Below are 13,184 nucleotides of genomic sequence, written 5' to 3' on the forward strand. Positions count from 1 at the left end.
GCTCCTAGGTTACTTGTGTTGGGCATATCATTGGTGCTGTGGTGGCTGACACCCCGGAACATGCACAGAGAGCTGCCCAAGGGGTGAAAATCACCTATGAAGAACTACCAGCAATTATCACAATTGAGGTAACTGAGAATGGGCTGCCTGTGTAGAGGAGTGAGCTCCCTGTCCCTGGATGTGCATTTATTAGGATCCCGGAGGAGGGATTTGAGCAGCAGCTAGGGATTTGACTAGATGGGTTTTAAAATTCCTTTCAACTCTGGGATTTTAGGCTCCAAGAAACCTTCCCCTTTTTGGTCTTAGGCTCAGTTCACTAACAACAGCCAAACTGAGCTCCTTCTTTTCACAATTTCACCTCCATCTGGTCCTTGTGGTATTCTTTGCTTTTCTTCAAGGTCCAGGATTATCCATCTGCAGCTGAGGGAATGGAGGAATATGATTCCCTGGGCTATAGCTGAGCTTACTTCAAGTCTGTATGTGAAGCATATAGAGATTTATTTATGAGAAGAGAGAGTTAACAATTCAGAGAGCTTCTCTTTCCCTAACCAGAACCCATCTTCCCCAACCTCCTAAAAGCTGCATGTCTGAAACTTCTTTGTGATCCTCAGGATGCTATAAAGAACAACTCCTTTTATGGATCTGAGCTGAAGATTGAGAAAGGAGACCTCAAGAAGGGGTTTTCCGAAGCGGATAATGTTGTGTCAGGTAGAGCTGCTCCATAGAGCAGTGGGAATGGGGCGGCCGTTGTTTGCAAATACAGTTCAAGGGATATGCATTGAACCCTGAAGCAGGGAAGTGATTCCCAGGCATTTCCTAACAGAAGATTCCCTCTTATGTTTGTAGTAAAATAGTAGACAGTTGGCTGGGGAAGAGCCTCAGTCATCTTAATCTCTGCTCCCCTGTCTCTAGGCTGGACCTAATGATTCTAAAGAGATTCTAGAGTATTCTTATCTGGAAGGCCATCTAGGGAAGATAACGGCCATAGATGCCTGATGGCCTTAGGTCTGCCAGGCCTCTAACCACATAGACTCTCCTTCTCCCCCCACCTGAAGGCAGTCCTTACCCATCTTTAACTAGCATCCTCCCTCCCCTTCCTTCTACCCTCCTCTCCCTCCACCTCTGACGCTGACACTGTGAAATCAAATCCATTGTTCTCACCCCAGACAATGCACCTGACTACCCCTTTCAGATGTTTTTTACATTGGCTGTTGTGCTTTGTGAAGTTACTAGGAAGCCAGATCTCTACTAGGCCTGGTAGCTTAGGTTCCAGAAGATGCTCTTGTTTTCAGCATTTCAATCACATCTATTAATCCCTGCTTTACTTTTTCAAAATTTTACAGTGACAGTTTCCGAAATCCTTGGTTTCCACAAGCTGCAGTGAGAAGAGAACTTTGCACTGGATGCATTTCAGTGTCATTCTGGTTTCTTTGTTGTGGGGGTGGGGATGAGGGTGGAGCACTCAGCTCCCAGATAGCTAAGACTTTGGGATCCTTTTCTACCCCAAGTGGGAAACCTTGAGGTTACCCCCCAGGTAACCCTGTGACCAGTTGCTTCCTGCCTAGGCCATTTGGCAAAGTATACTCTCTCCTTAGGCAAACTGGCCCCTTCTGTAGCATCAGGCTCACTGTGACAGATCTCACTGTTTTCCCAGGGGAGTTATACATTGGCGGCCAAGAACATTTCTACCTGGAGACTCATTGCACCATTGCTGTTCCAAAAGGCGAGGCAGGGGAGATGGAGCTCTTTGTATCTACACAGAACACCATGAAGACCCAGGTAGTTGCCTTTTGGGGCAGCTCAAGGGGCCCGCAGGATAGCGGGGAGCTCCTAGCAGACCAGGAGGACCATGTGGGAAATGGGAAGAGGGAGAAGTGGGCTGGTCCAGAGGGTTCTTGAGTGTCAGTCCTGGAGCCAGACTCTCACCAACAAGCTGGCGTCACTGACCTTGTTCCATAACCTTTCTCAGCCTCAGTTTTCTCATCTATAAAATGGGGCCTGGGTGGGTTGCTGTAATTATTAGACAAGTTTTAATATTTAGTCTGAAGTCTAGTACAGGTTGGCTGTTATCATTTCAGTACCTATGGCCTTGGTCAAGTTATGTCCTGCCTCAGTTTCCTCACATGTAAAATGAAGGTGTTGGATTAAGTCATAGCCACAGGGACCCCTAAATTATCTACAGCAGCTCAATTACTCCTCGTTTCTCTACTGCCTGTGACGGCGGTGGCCAGTGTTTTTGGCAGCTGGTCCTGCTCTCATGACCTACCAGTCCCTGGTCACCTGGTCAGATGGAACAAGTTTCTAAAAGTATTCCCTGACCAACTACTTGGCCTCTGGCTAAAAACCAGTGCCCGATTTCAGTCTGGCAGCCTCAGCATCACTAATCGCAGGCTGCATGGGGATTTTGAATCAAGGAGTTTCAGAAATCACAGCAGCAATTAGGTCCACCAGGCCTGAAATAAGTTCGAATAATGCATTCGGTGTGAGTGTTCTGTCGTTCACCCATAGAGCTTTGTTGCAAAAATGTTGGGAGTTCCAGCAAACCGGATTGTGGTTCGAGTGAAGAGAATGGGAGGAGGCTTTGGAGGGAAAGAAACCCGAAGCACCGTGGTGTCCACAGCGGTGGCCCTGGCTGCATATAAGTGAGTTGCAAAGCCTGTTTCTCCCATCTGGCTCTGGGAAGAAGAATTAAGGCTGCCTCTGCCAGGAAGTCCTTCTGGATTTCCCCCTGTTAGAATTAGTTTCCCCCTGCTTTGAATTCTCACAGCCCTCTGTTTTTAGAACCCGTGGGCATAGGGGGAGGGTAACATTACCTGTTCTTTTGTGATCTGGCACAGGTGTCCACATCTGATCTCCCCTACTTGGCTGTGAGCTCTCCAAAGGCCAGCACATACCTCGCGTCCTTATATTTTTCACCTTGTCTAGCACAGTGTCTAGATGGCAAAGCAGCCCAGTACAGGTCTGCTCAGTGTGCAAGTGGGAAAGGTGGCTTCCCAGCTGTTTTCATGCTGAGACTCAGAGGGCTGAGCTGCTGTTGAAGGCTCACAGGCTTCTAACCCTCTTTGTACCTCCAGGACCGGCCGCCCTGTGCGCTGCATGCTGGACCGTGATGAGGACATGCTGATAACTGGTGGCAGACATCCCTTCCTGGCCAGATACAAGGTTCTAGATGTTGGGGCTGTTCTGGGATGGGAAGTACCATTTTGTAAGGAAACCTGGGTCTGAATGTTCAGGCGTCCTGGGCTGCACTCTGACTTTTTGCCTATCCGTAGAAGTTCAAATAAGAAACAGCAAGAAGGAAAATTCAAATAGGCCAACAGCAACACAGAAAGGCAGTGCTGAGGGAGGCTGCCACCCCATCTCTCAAGGCTGGCATTCATGACTTCTGTGAATTTGCTGTGTTCTGAGTCTGGTCAGGCTCAGAAACATGATTCACCACCAGCATACTCAGGATAAACCCATCGCACTGGGTAGTGTGATGTAAAAATATTCTAGAATGATAGCTTAGTAATATATTGTGAGAAGTAAAACTTCCCAGGGGCCTAGACAGGCCCAAGATGTTAGGACGGGTACTTGTTTTCTCAGACCACGGTTGGGCACAGCCCACACTTCTCTCTGGGACAGTCCCTTTTCTGGGTTTCTGTAATGATCAATACACCCTTTCCCTGTATACGTCAGCATAGCTTTACCAGGCTTAGCCCAGCTCTAGAAACCTGGGAGCCCTCTCTTCATGAACTGGCCTTAAATATGGCCTTTGACCTATTCTGAGTTTGTTTCATGGTTTAACTCCCAGCAAGGAATTATATTTCTCTTAGCCCAAAATTCTTGTGGGCCTGAAGAGGGTTCCTTGATCTTTTCGAGTCCCAGTTTCTGTGCCTGTAAAATGGCCTATAGAGGGTGTTCTAACAGAGTACATAGGTCAAGGAGGTGCGTGCTTCTGTGAAATGCAACTTTTTTGTCTGCTGACCAAAAGCTGTGCGGGCAGAGTCCAGTATCTTTCCTAGTTTCTCTTCCCTGTGCTCCCCTCCCCGCCCTATCATGACCTACTTTCTCTTTCCAACCTCCTTACTAGAAGTCAGGAGCCGGTAGCAGGAAGAAGGGGTGTGGGGACAAGGGTGTCCAGGGGTGGGGAGCCAACTGTGTGCCACTGGGGAGAGGGCAGTTCCTCTTTTCTTCCCTTGCTACCTTCTGGTGACTTCAGGTCACCTTTTTCTCATGGGTTGATGTGCTGTTCTGTTCATTTCCTCCAGGTGGCATAAGTGGGAGGGAGGATCAGAGACAGAAAGAGAGGTGGTGGAAATGGGACTTCTGATAAATCACTCTTCTTTCTCGTTTTATCAGGTTGGCTTCATGAAGACTGGGAAGGTTGTGGCTCTGGAGGTGGATCACTTCAGCAATGCGGGGAACACCCAGGATCTCTCTCAGAGTGTGAGTAGGATGTGCCACCGCCCCTGCACCCAAAGCTGACTTCGAGGCCAAGGGTGGGCCCCACAGCCTGTTCCCACAAGGCGCAGGCCTCCCCAGGCCCTGTCTGTCACTGTTGCAGCAGTCTCCTAATGGGTCCTCACCTTCAGGCTTCCCATCCTCGATTAATCTCTAAAGCACCATGATGATCATATTATTTACCTGGTTAAAAACACATCCTTCTTGTTCAAGATATTTTGCCAAGCTAGCAAAGTCAGTTACTATGCTTTATGGATAGTGTGTGACATTGTGTGTGTGTGTATATGCATGTAACAGTAATATATATACACTAACATATAAACTAATACTAATATATATTACTATCTATAGCATGCGTGGAAAAGTGTCTGAAGGAACATATACCAAACTGTTAACAGTGATCAAATTATTAACAATGATTGGAATGGTATTGAGAGGGATACACACTGTCATTTTCTATGCTACACATTTCTGTGATGTTTTAACTTTAAATAAGTCAAATTGCTTTTTAAAAAATGGTTTCATTGAAGTATAATTTGCATTATAGTTTACATTGAAGTATAATTTACATAAAGTTAATCCACTTGAAGTATATAATTCAAAGGTTGTTAGTAAATTTCAAGAGTTGTTAGACCGCTGTCACAATCCAGTGTTTGAGCTTCCATCACCACAGAATGAGTTCTTGCATCCTTTGTAGTCACTTGCATTACCATTCCACAGGCCCAGGTCATCATTAGTCTACTTTATGTCAAGTCATTTAAATAGAACCATACACTATGTGTTTCTTTTTTCTGTTTGATGTCTTTCAGAATAATGTCTTGTAGGTTCATCTATTTAATAATATTATTACTATTGTTTGAGACAGACTCTTGCTCTGTCACCCAGGCTGGAGTACAGTGGCACAATGGCAGCTTACTGCAACCTCTGCCTCTGGGTTCAAGTGATTCTCTTGCCTCAGCCTTCCAAGTAGCTGGGATTACAGGCATGCACCACCACGCCTGACTAATTTTTGTATTTTTAGTAGAGGCAGGGTTTCGCCATGTTGATTAGGCTGGTCTCGAACTCCTGACTTCAAGCGATCAGCCCACCTCAGCCTCCCAAAGTGCTGGGATTACAGGCATGAGCCACCGTGCCCAGCCCATCTATGTTATAGCATGTATCAGTGCTTCATTCCTGTTCCTTGATGAATGATATTCCATCATATGGACCTGCCATATGTTGTTCCCATTCACCACTTGATGAACTCTTGTGTTGTTTCCAGTTTTTAGCTTTTATGCATAATACTGCTCTGAAAACATTAATGGAAGTTTCTCCTGAGTAGATTCCTAGGAATAGAATTGCTGCATCTGTGGTGAGCTTAATATTTTAAGAAATGATCAAATTATATTCCAGATTGGCTATAACAGTTTATATTCCAGTCAACAATCTTAGGGTTTCCACATCCTCAGTAACACTTGGTATTGTCTGTCTTTATCCACTAAAATTAGTGGGTGTGAAGTGATAGCTCTTTGTGATTTCGTGTTTCTTATATCCTGTGGCCTTGCAGAACTCATTTATTCGTTCTAGGATTTCTTCTGCAGATTCCTTGGGATTTTCTCTGCAGATAATGATTATCATCTGCAAATAGGGGCAGTATTTTTTTTTCTTTTTTTCCAGTCTGCATGTTTTAATCTCCTTTTCATTACATACTGTGATGGCTAGCCAGACTTTCCAGAACTATTAGGTCATATATCCTTGCCTTGTTTTCATTCTTAGGGGGAAAGCATTCAGTTTTTCATCATTAAATATGTTACTGGTAGGTGTTTTCTTTTTCTTTTTTTTTTTTGTAGATACTCATGATCAGATTAAGGAAGTTTCCTTCCATTAGTGTATCTGATGGAAATTTCCTTCCATTACTGAGCATCTTTGTAATGAACGGGTGTTGAATTTTGTCAAATGCTTTTTCTGCATTGATTGATATGATCATGTGATTTTTTTCTTTAGCTTGTTAATATGGTGGATTGTATTCATCAATTTTTTTTAAAGACTGAACCAACCACTGTTCTTGAAATAAATCCAGCTTGGTCATGGTATAATTAATATATCGTGGGTTTTTATTTGCTAAAATTTGTTAAGGATTCTTGCATCCATATTCATAAGAAATATTGCTCTGTAGTTTTTTCTTTTAAAATTATACCCTCATGGTTAGGGCTTGGTGTCAGGATAACACTAGTTTCATGAGTTAGAATTCCTCTTCTAATTCTAGAACAGATTGTGTAGAATTGGTGTTAATTCTTCTTTAAATGTTTGTTAGAATTTTCCAGTGAAATTGTTTGGACCTGGAGACTTCTTTTCTGATAGCCTTAAAACTACTGACTAAATTTCCTTAATAGTTTTAAGACTATTCAAATTATCTATCTTATAATGAAGTGGTAGTTTTGTATTTTGAGATGTTCATTTAAAAATGTTTTGTTTTTAATTATTATGAGTACATAATAGTTGTATATATTTATAGGGTATATATGATGTTTTGATATAGGCATACAATGTTATCAGGATAAACAAATCAGGGTAGTGTAAGTATCCATCACCTCAAGAATTTATCATTTTTCTGTGTTAGGAAACATTTCAATTTTACTCTTGTTTATTTTTAAATATGCAATAAATTATGATATATTTTAAAATATTACGCCATATTGTCACCATGTGGTGCTACCGTATACTAGATATTACTCATTCTCTCTAACTGTATTTTTGTATGCATTAACCATCCCCACTTTAATCCCCTGTCCCTGCTACCCCCACCCAGCCTCTGGTAAACATCATTCCACTCTTTATCTCCATGCGTTCAATTTAATTTTGTCTAAGTTATCAAAAAATATTTGTGTGTAGAATCACTGATAGTGTGTTCTTATTTCTTTTCTGATGTCTTCAGGGTCCGTAGTGATATCCCCTGTTTCAATCCTGATAGTGGTAATTTGTGGCTTCACTTTGTTTTTCTGTCTTGCCAGAGGTTTGCCAATTTTATTCCTTTTTTTAAAAAATGAGGTTTTTGTTTCATTGATTTTCTTTGTTGTTTTTGTTTTCAATTTCTCTGATTTCGGCTCTTATCATTACCCTCTTCACTCTGTTTGCTTTGGATTTATTTTGCTTCTTTTTTTCTAGGTTCTTGAGTTGAAAGCTTAAAGTTTAAAATAACTATCTGAGAATGTTTTCCTCTTTTTTAATGCATTCAGTTTAGTGCTATAAAGTTTCCCCTCAGCACTATTTTAGACAGGTCCCATAAGTTTTGGTATGTTGTATTTCATTTTTTTCTTGTATTTTTGGCCTGCTTGTTTGTTTATTTCCCTGACACTTTCTCTTCGATCCCTGATTACTTAGAAACATGCTGTTTGGTTTCCAAGAGTTTAGAGATTTTCCTGTTATCTTTCTGTCCTGAGGCTTTCTATTGATTTCGAGTTTCATTCGATTTTAGTTAAAGAACACATTATTTATGATTTCAATTCTTTGAAATGTGTTGAGGTTCATATCATGGCCCAGGACATGGTCTGTTTCAATAGAAGTTCCATGGATACCTAAACAGAATGTGTATTTTACTGTTGATGGGCTGTGTATTAGTTTCCTGTGGCTGTTACAACAAATCACCACAAATTGGGTGGCTTAAAATAATCAACATGTATTTTCTCACAGTTCTGGAGGCCAGAAATCTGAAATCAAGGCGTTGGGAGGACTACACTCCCTCTGGAAGCTCTAGGGAAGGACCCATTCCTGGCCTTTTCCAGCTTCTGGTGGCTGGGGGCACTCCTTGACTTGTGGTTGCATCGTTCCAATCTCTGTCTTTGTCTTCCCATCCCCTTCTCCTCTGTGTGTCTGTTCTTGTCTACCTGAACGACATGTGATTGCATTTAGGGCCCTCTCCAATAGTTAAGGGTAAGCTACTTCTCTCCAGATCCTTAACTTTATCACATATTTTGCCATATAAGGTGGTATTTATAGGTTCCATGATTGGAAAGTGAATATATCCCCAGTCTCTACTAAAAATACAAAAAATTAGCTGGGTGTAGTGGCGGGCACCTGTAATTCCAGCTACTGGAGAGGCTGAGACAGGAGAATCGCTTGAACCAGAAGCCGAGTGCAGTGGAGCCACTGCACCCAGCCCTGGTGACAGAGTGAGACTGTCCCCACCGCCCCCCAAAAAGAAAGAAAGCGAATATATCTTTGGGGAGGCATTTCTTTTTCTTAATACTGGTATAATGTTCTATAAATATCCACTAAATCTTAATGGTGGTATTGAGTTCTTCTATACCTTTCCTGATTTTCTGCCTATTTTTTTTTCTATCAATTTTGAAAGAGGAGCAATGAAATCTCCAACTGTAATTGTGGATTTTTCTATTTCTCCTTTTAGTTGTACCAATCTTTACCTCCTGTATTTTTCAGCTCTGTTGTTTGGGGCAGACACAGTTAGTATTGCTGTCTTTTGGAAGGATTGACACTTTTATCATTATATAATCTCCCTCTCTCTGAATCTGATAATTGTATTTGCTCTGAAGTCTACTTTATCTGATGTTAATAAAACCATGCTTGCTTTCTTTTGATTAATGTTTGCATGGTATATCTTTTTCCATCCTTCTACGTTCAACTTGCTTACATTATAATATTTGAAGTGATTTTTCTAGAAGATAGTATGTAGTTAGGTCATGTTTTTAAATACATTAAGCTAATCTCTTTTAATTGTATTTATACTGTTTACATGTAATACAATTATTGATGTGTTGAGGCATAAGTCTGCCACTTTATTTTTTGTTTTCTGTTTGTTCTATCAGCTTTTCATTTCTCTGTATTCTTTTGTATGCCTTGCTGTGGTTTACTTCGACATTTTTTTAGAATTCCATTTTGATTTATTTACAGTGCTTTTTAAAAGTATCTCTTATACAGTTTTATAGTCATTGCTCAAGGTATTATGTTATATACACACAACTTATCACAGTCTACTGAAGTTCTCATTTTACTGGTTTTTGTGAAGTATAAAAAACTTACCTCCCTTTATGATTCTGCCCTTTCCCATTTATGTTATTTTTATTTTAAATATTTTCTTTACTTCCATTTAGAACCACATAAAGACAGTATTTTAATTTTTGTTTTAACTATCAGACAATTTTAAAAAGTGAGAAGAAAAGGTTACTGCTTGTACCCGTTTTTGCTTGCAGTGTTTTTTCTTCCTTCTAATTTTCCAAGGTTCCTTCTTTTATCTTTTTCTTTCTGGTTAGAACTTCTTTTAGTCACTATTTTATTATGGGTCTGCTGGGGACACATTTTTTTTAGTTTTCCATCTGAGAATGTCTTGATTTTTTTTCCTTGTTCCTGAAGGATAATTTTACTGGGCAATTAATTTTGAGTTAACAGTTCATTTCTTTCAGTACCTGAAAAACTGCCACTTTGTTCTGGTCTCTATGGCTTCTGATGAGAAGTCCTTTGTCATTCTAATTAGCACCAACCCCACCCCTCTCCCCACCCCATAGGTAAGTTGTCATATTCTCTGACTGCTTTCAAAAATTTTTTTTAATCTTTAGTTTTCAGGAGTTTAATTATGATACAACTTATCAATGATTTCTTCAGTCTTATCCTGTTTCAAGATCACTAAGCATCTTGAATCTGTAAGTTTATAGGTCTTGAAACCTTGGAAATTTTTCAGTTATTATTGCTTTGAGTACTTTGAAGCTCTTCTCTTTTTCTCTTTTCCTTCCAGGTCTCCAATGGCATGAATGTAAGGGCTTTTGTTATAGTCCCAAAGGTCCTTGAAACTGTTATTTTTTTTCATTCCATAATCTCAATACAGTTCAGACTAGATAATGTATCTTATTCCATTCTTCCATTCACTGATTCTCTTCTATGTCCTATCTCTCTTCTTCTGCTGTTGAATCAGAATCCATGCAATAAACTGTTTATTTTGGTTGTATTTTCAATTCTTAAAGGCCCATTAGGTTCTTCTTTATATCTTCTATGTCTTTGCTGAGACTATCTTTTATTTCTGGAAGCTTTGTACATTTTATTTGTGTCAAGTGTGGTCATAATTGATCTTGGAGGCATTTTTTTTCATGGCTGCATTAAAACTGTTGTCAGATAATTTTAACATCTTTGTCACCTCAGTGATGGCATCTATTGGTTATCTTTTATTATTCAGTTTGAGATCCTCCTGTCACTTGGTATGACAAGTGATTTTTCACTGAAACTTGGAAAAACCCATCATTAATGTACAGATGATGGTGGTGATGATGATGATGATGTTCTGAGACCTTGAATCTTATTTAAGCCTTCTATTTTAATTGGCTCTTTCTGACCTTGCTCTAGCAGTGGTGGATGCCACCTCATTACTGCTAGGTGGAGGTAGAAATCTTGATCTTCCATTTGGCCTTTGTTGATACCCAGAGTAGGAACAACTCCTTCTTACTTCTGGGCAGAGGTGGGAGATCTACATTCCACGTGTTCTCCATGGACATCATGGTGTGGGTGACCTCTTTACCACTGGCTTGTGCTAAAAGTCTTGACTCTTCACTAGACCTCTTCTGACACCACCAGAATGGAAGGAAAGAGTGGTGTGTCTTTGTTAGGTGGGTGAGGAAGTCAATGTGTTCTCCAAGGACTCCACAGGCTGTAGGTACAGCCTTATGACTGGCCGTCAGCAATGAAAGTCTCAACTCCCTACCTGGCCTCCTCTGGCACCACCCCATCAGGAGTGTTGGAGTATCTCATAACAGCCTCATGAATGTGAAAGTCTAGGCTGCCACTGAGCTTTTGCAGGTGTGAGTAGGGATGAGGCTATAGTTTTGTTCTTTCTGTGATGTTTGGTTGGGATACTTATTATCTAAAAGTGTTCAGTTTTGCTAGGCTGCCCTTTTCCTGGTCTTCTGGCTAGAGATAAAAGGATTTGGGAAATAGAGTGAGCTTTTTGGTCTCTGTCACCAATGGCATTTCTGGATTGCCAGCTCCTGCCCCAAGTCTGGGATATATGAGGCAGAAAGGAAACCCTTGGAACTCACCATCATGTCATTCCTTGGGTTGCAAAGTCCCTACTGGGACTGCCTTTTTTTTTTCCTCCACTTTTCAGAGTATTCTTACCTTGTTGTTGTGGCTGATTTTAAATAAATGTATAGAATTCCAGAGTTTTGGTGGTACTTAGTGGGAATATGGAAGTGAAAGTCTCCATACTGTACACTAATGCTGAGTTTTTCACAAGATACAACCATGAGTAATGTCAACAGTAATTATGGTGTGCTTTCATATTTAGTCTCAGTTGTTGCTCCTCCAGTCACATTATAAATGACCAGGGTAAGATCAGAAGTGGGAGTTAATGCACTCCTCATTATTGTGGTCGAAGCTTTGGCAGATGAACTTTGGAATATTGAGTTGTTGAGAAAAATAACTAGAGGACTTGGGTGAAATAAAGTCAATTGTGAGAATTAACAAATTTACCTTGGTGATACCACTTTTCACAGTTTTTTAAATCTTAATTTTATAACCATACTAGTTACATATGTATAGATTCTTGTTTAAAAAGAAAAAGAGGTAGCTGGGCACGGTGGCTTATGCCTATAATCCCAGTACTTTGGGAGCTGAGATAGACAGATCACTTGAAGTCAGGAGTTCAAGACCAGCCTGGCCAACATGGCAAAAACCCATCTCTTAAGTAAATAAATAAATAGGCCAGGTGCGGTGGCTCACACCTGTAATCTCAGCACTTTGGGAGGCCAAGGAGGGTGGATCATGAGATCAGGAGTTTGAAACAAGCCTGACCAACATGGTGAAACCACATCTCTACTAAAAATACAAAAATAAGCTCAGTACAGTGGTGCACACCTGTAGTTCCAGCTACTCAGGAGGCTGAGGGAGGAGAATCAATGGAAACTGGGAGGCAGAGGTTGCAGTGAACTGAGATCACACCATTGCACTCCAGCCTGGACAACAGAGTTATACTCTGTCTTAAAAAAATAATTAATAAATAAATAAATAATTAAAAAGTAAGTTAAACTTTTCAGGAAAAGCCTACATTCCCCTTTACCCCTTTGGATCCCACTTTTCTCTGCCAGAGATCGCCTAATTGGCTCAGTGAGGAAACTGCACACTTCAGATCTAGGGCTAAAACTGTTCAAAACAAGAAGTGTTGTTATTTCGTGTTCTCATCACGTATAAGACGTGCTTTTTGGTATGGCAAAAATTATGTTGAAAAACGTACAGTCTTTGTCCTTAGACATCTTACAAGATTTTTAATTCAATCCAGCAAATATTTATTAAGTGCCCACGGGGCTACATAAAGAAGGATATAACATTGTTTTTGCCCTCAAAAACTTCACAATATGGCAAGGGAAATAGATGATGAAAGAAAAAGAAATACGAGTTGATAAATTACTAAGGGAAAGCAAAAGTAGAATTAATTGAGACAGAAAAATTATCTAGGATGACTAAGACTGAAATTATCAAAGTCACATAGGGCAACTTGTGGGAGAAAGAGGGTACACATAGGGGAAATAAGCTAAAACCAACATAAAACAAACAACAGAAAAATGAAAGCTGCATTGATCTTTCCGGAAAGATGAGATATTACAACTTAAAGAAAGAACAGAATGTTATTAAAATGGAACAGTCAAAGGATAAAAATTAGCTTGAAAGAAACTTGATAAATCTCCCAAAAATGGAAAAGAATATGAAAAAATAGGAGAGAAAATACAAAAAAATTTGAGAATCAGTTTAAGAGGTCCAAACTATAG

General features: G+C 40.4%; 1 protein-coding gene across 4 annotated transcripts in view; it reads left to right on the plus strand.

Annotated features, from left to right (window-relative positions):
• The window catches only part of XDH (xanthine dehydrogenase), a 77,639-nt gene that overhangs the window by 46,705 nt on the left and 17,750 nt on the right, over positions 1-13,184 (plus strand). For all 4 annotated transcript variants that reach the window (XM_017501935.2, XM_037729018.1, XM_017501937.2 and 1 more), the window contains 6 exons: positions 9-128; positions 612-708; positions 1,655-1,779; positions 2,509-2,642; positions 3,075-3,162; positions 4,342-4,428. In XM_017501935.2, coding sequence (XP_017357424.1) covers positions 9-128; positions 612-708; positions 1,655-1,779; positions 2,509-2,642; positions 3,075-3,162; positions 4,342-4,428 — 651 coding nt within the window. The remainder of the gene's footprint in view (positions 1-8; positions 129-611; positions 709-1,654; positions 1,780-2,508; positions 2,643-3,074; positions 3,163-4,341; positions 4,429-13,184) is intronic.

Source organism: Cebus imitator, unplaced genomic scaffold (genome assembly GCF_001604975.1).
Source record: "Cebus imitator isolate Cc_AM_T3 unplaced genomic scaffold, Cebus_imitator-1.0 Scaffold286, whole genome shotgun sequence".
NCBI lineage: Eukaryota > Metazoa > Chordata > Mammalia > Primates > Cebidae > Cebus > Cebus imitator.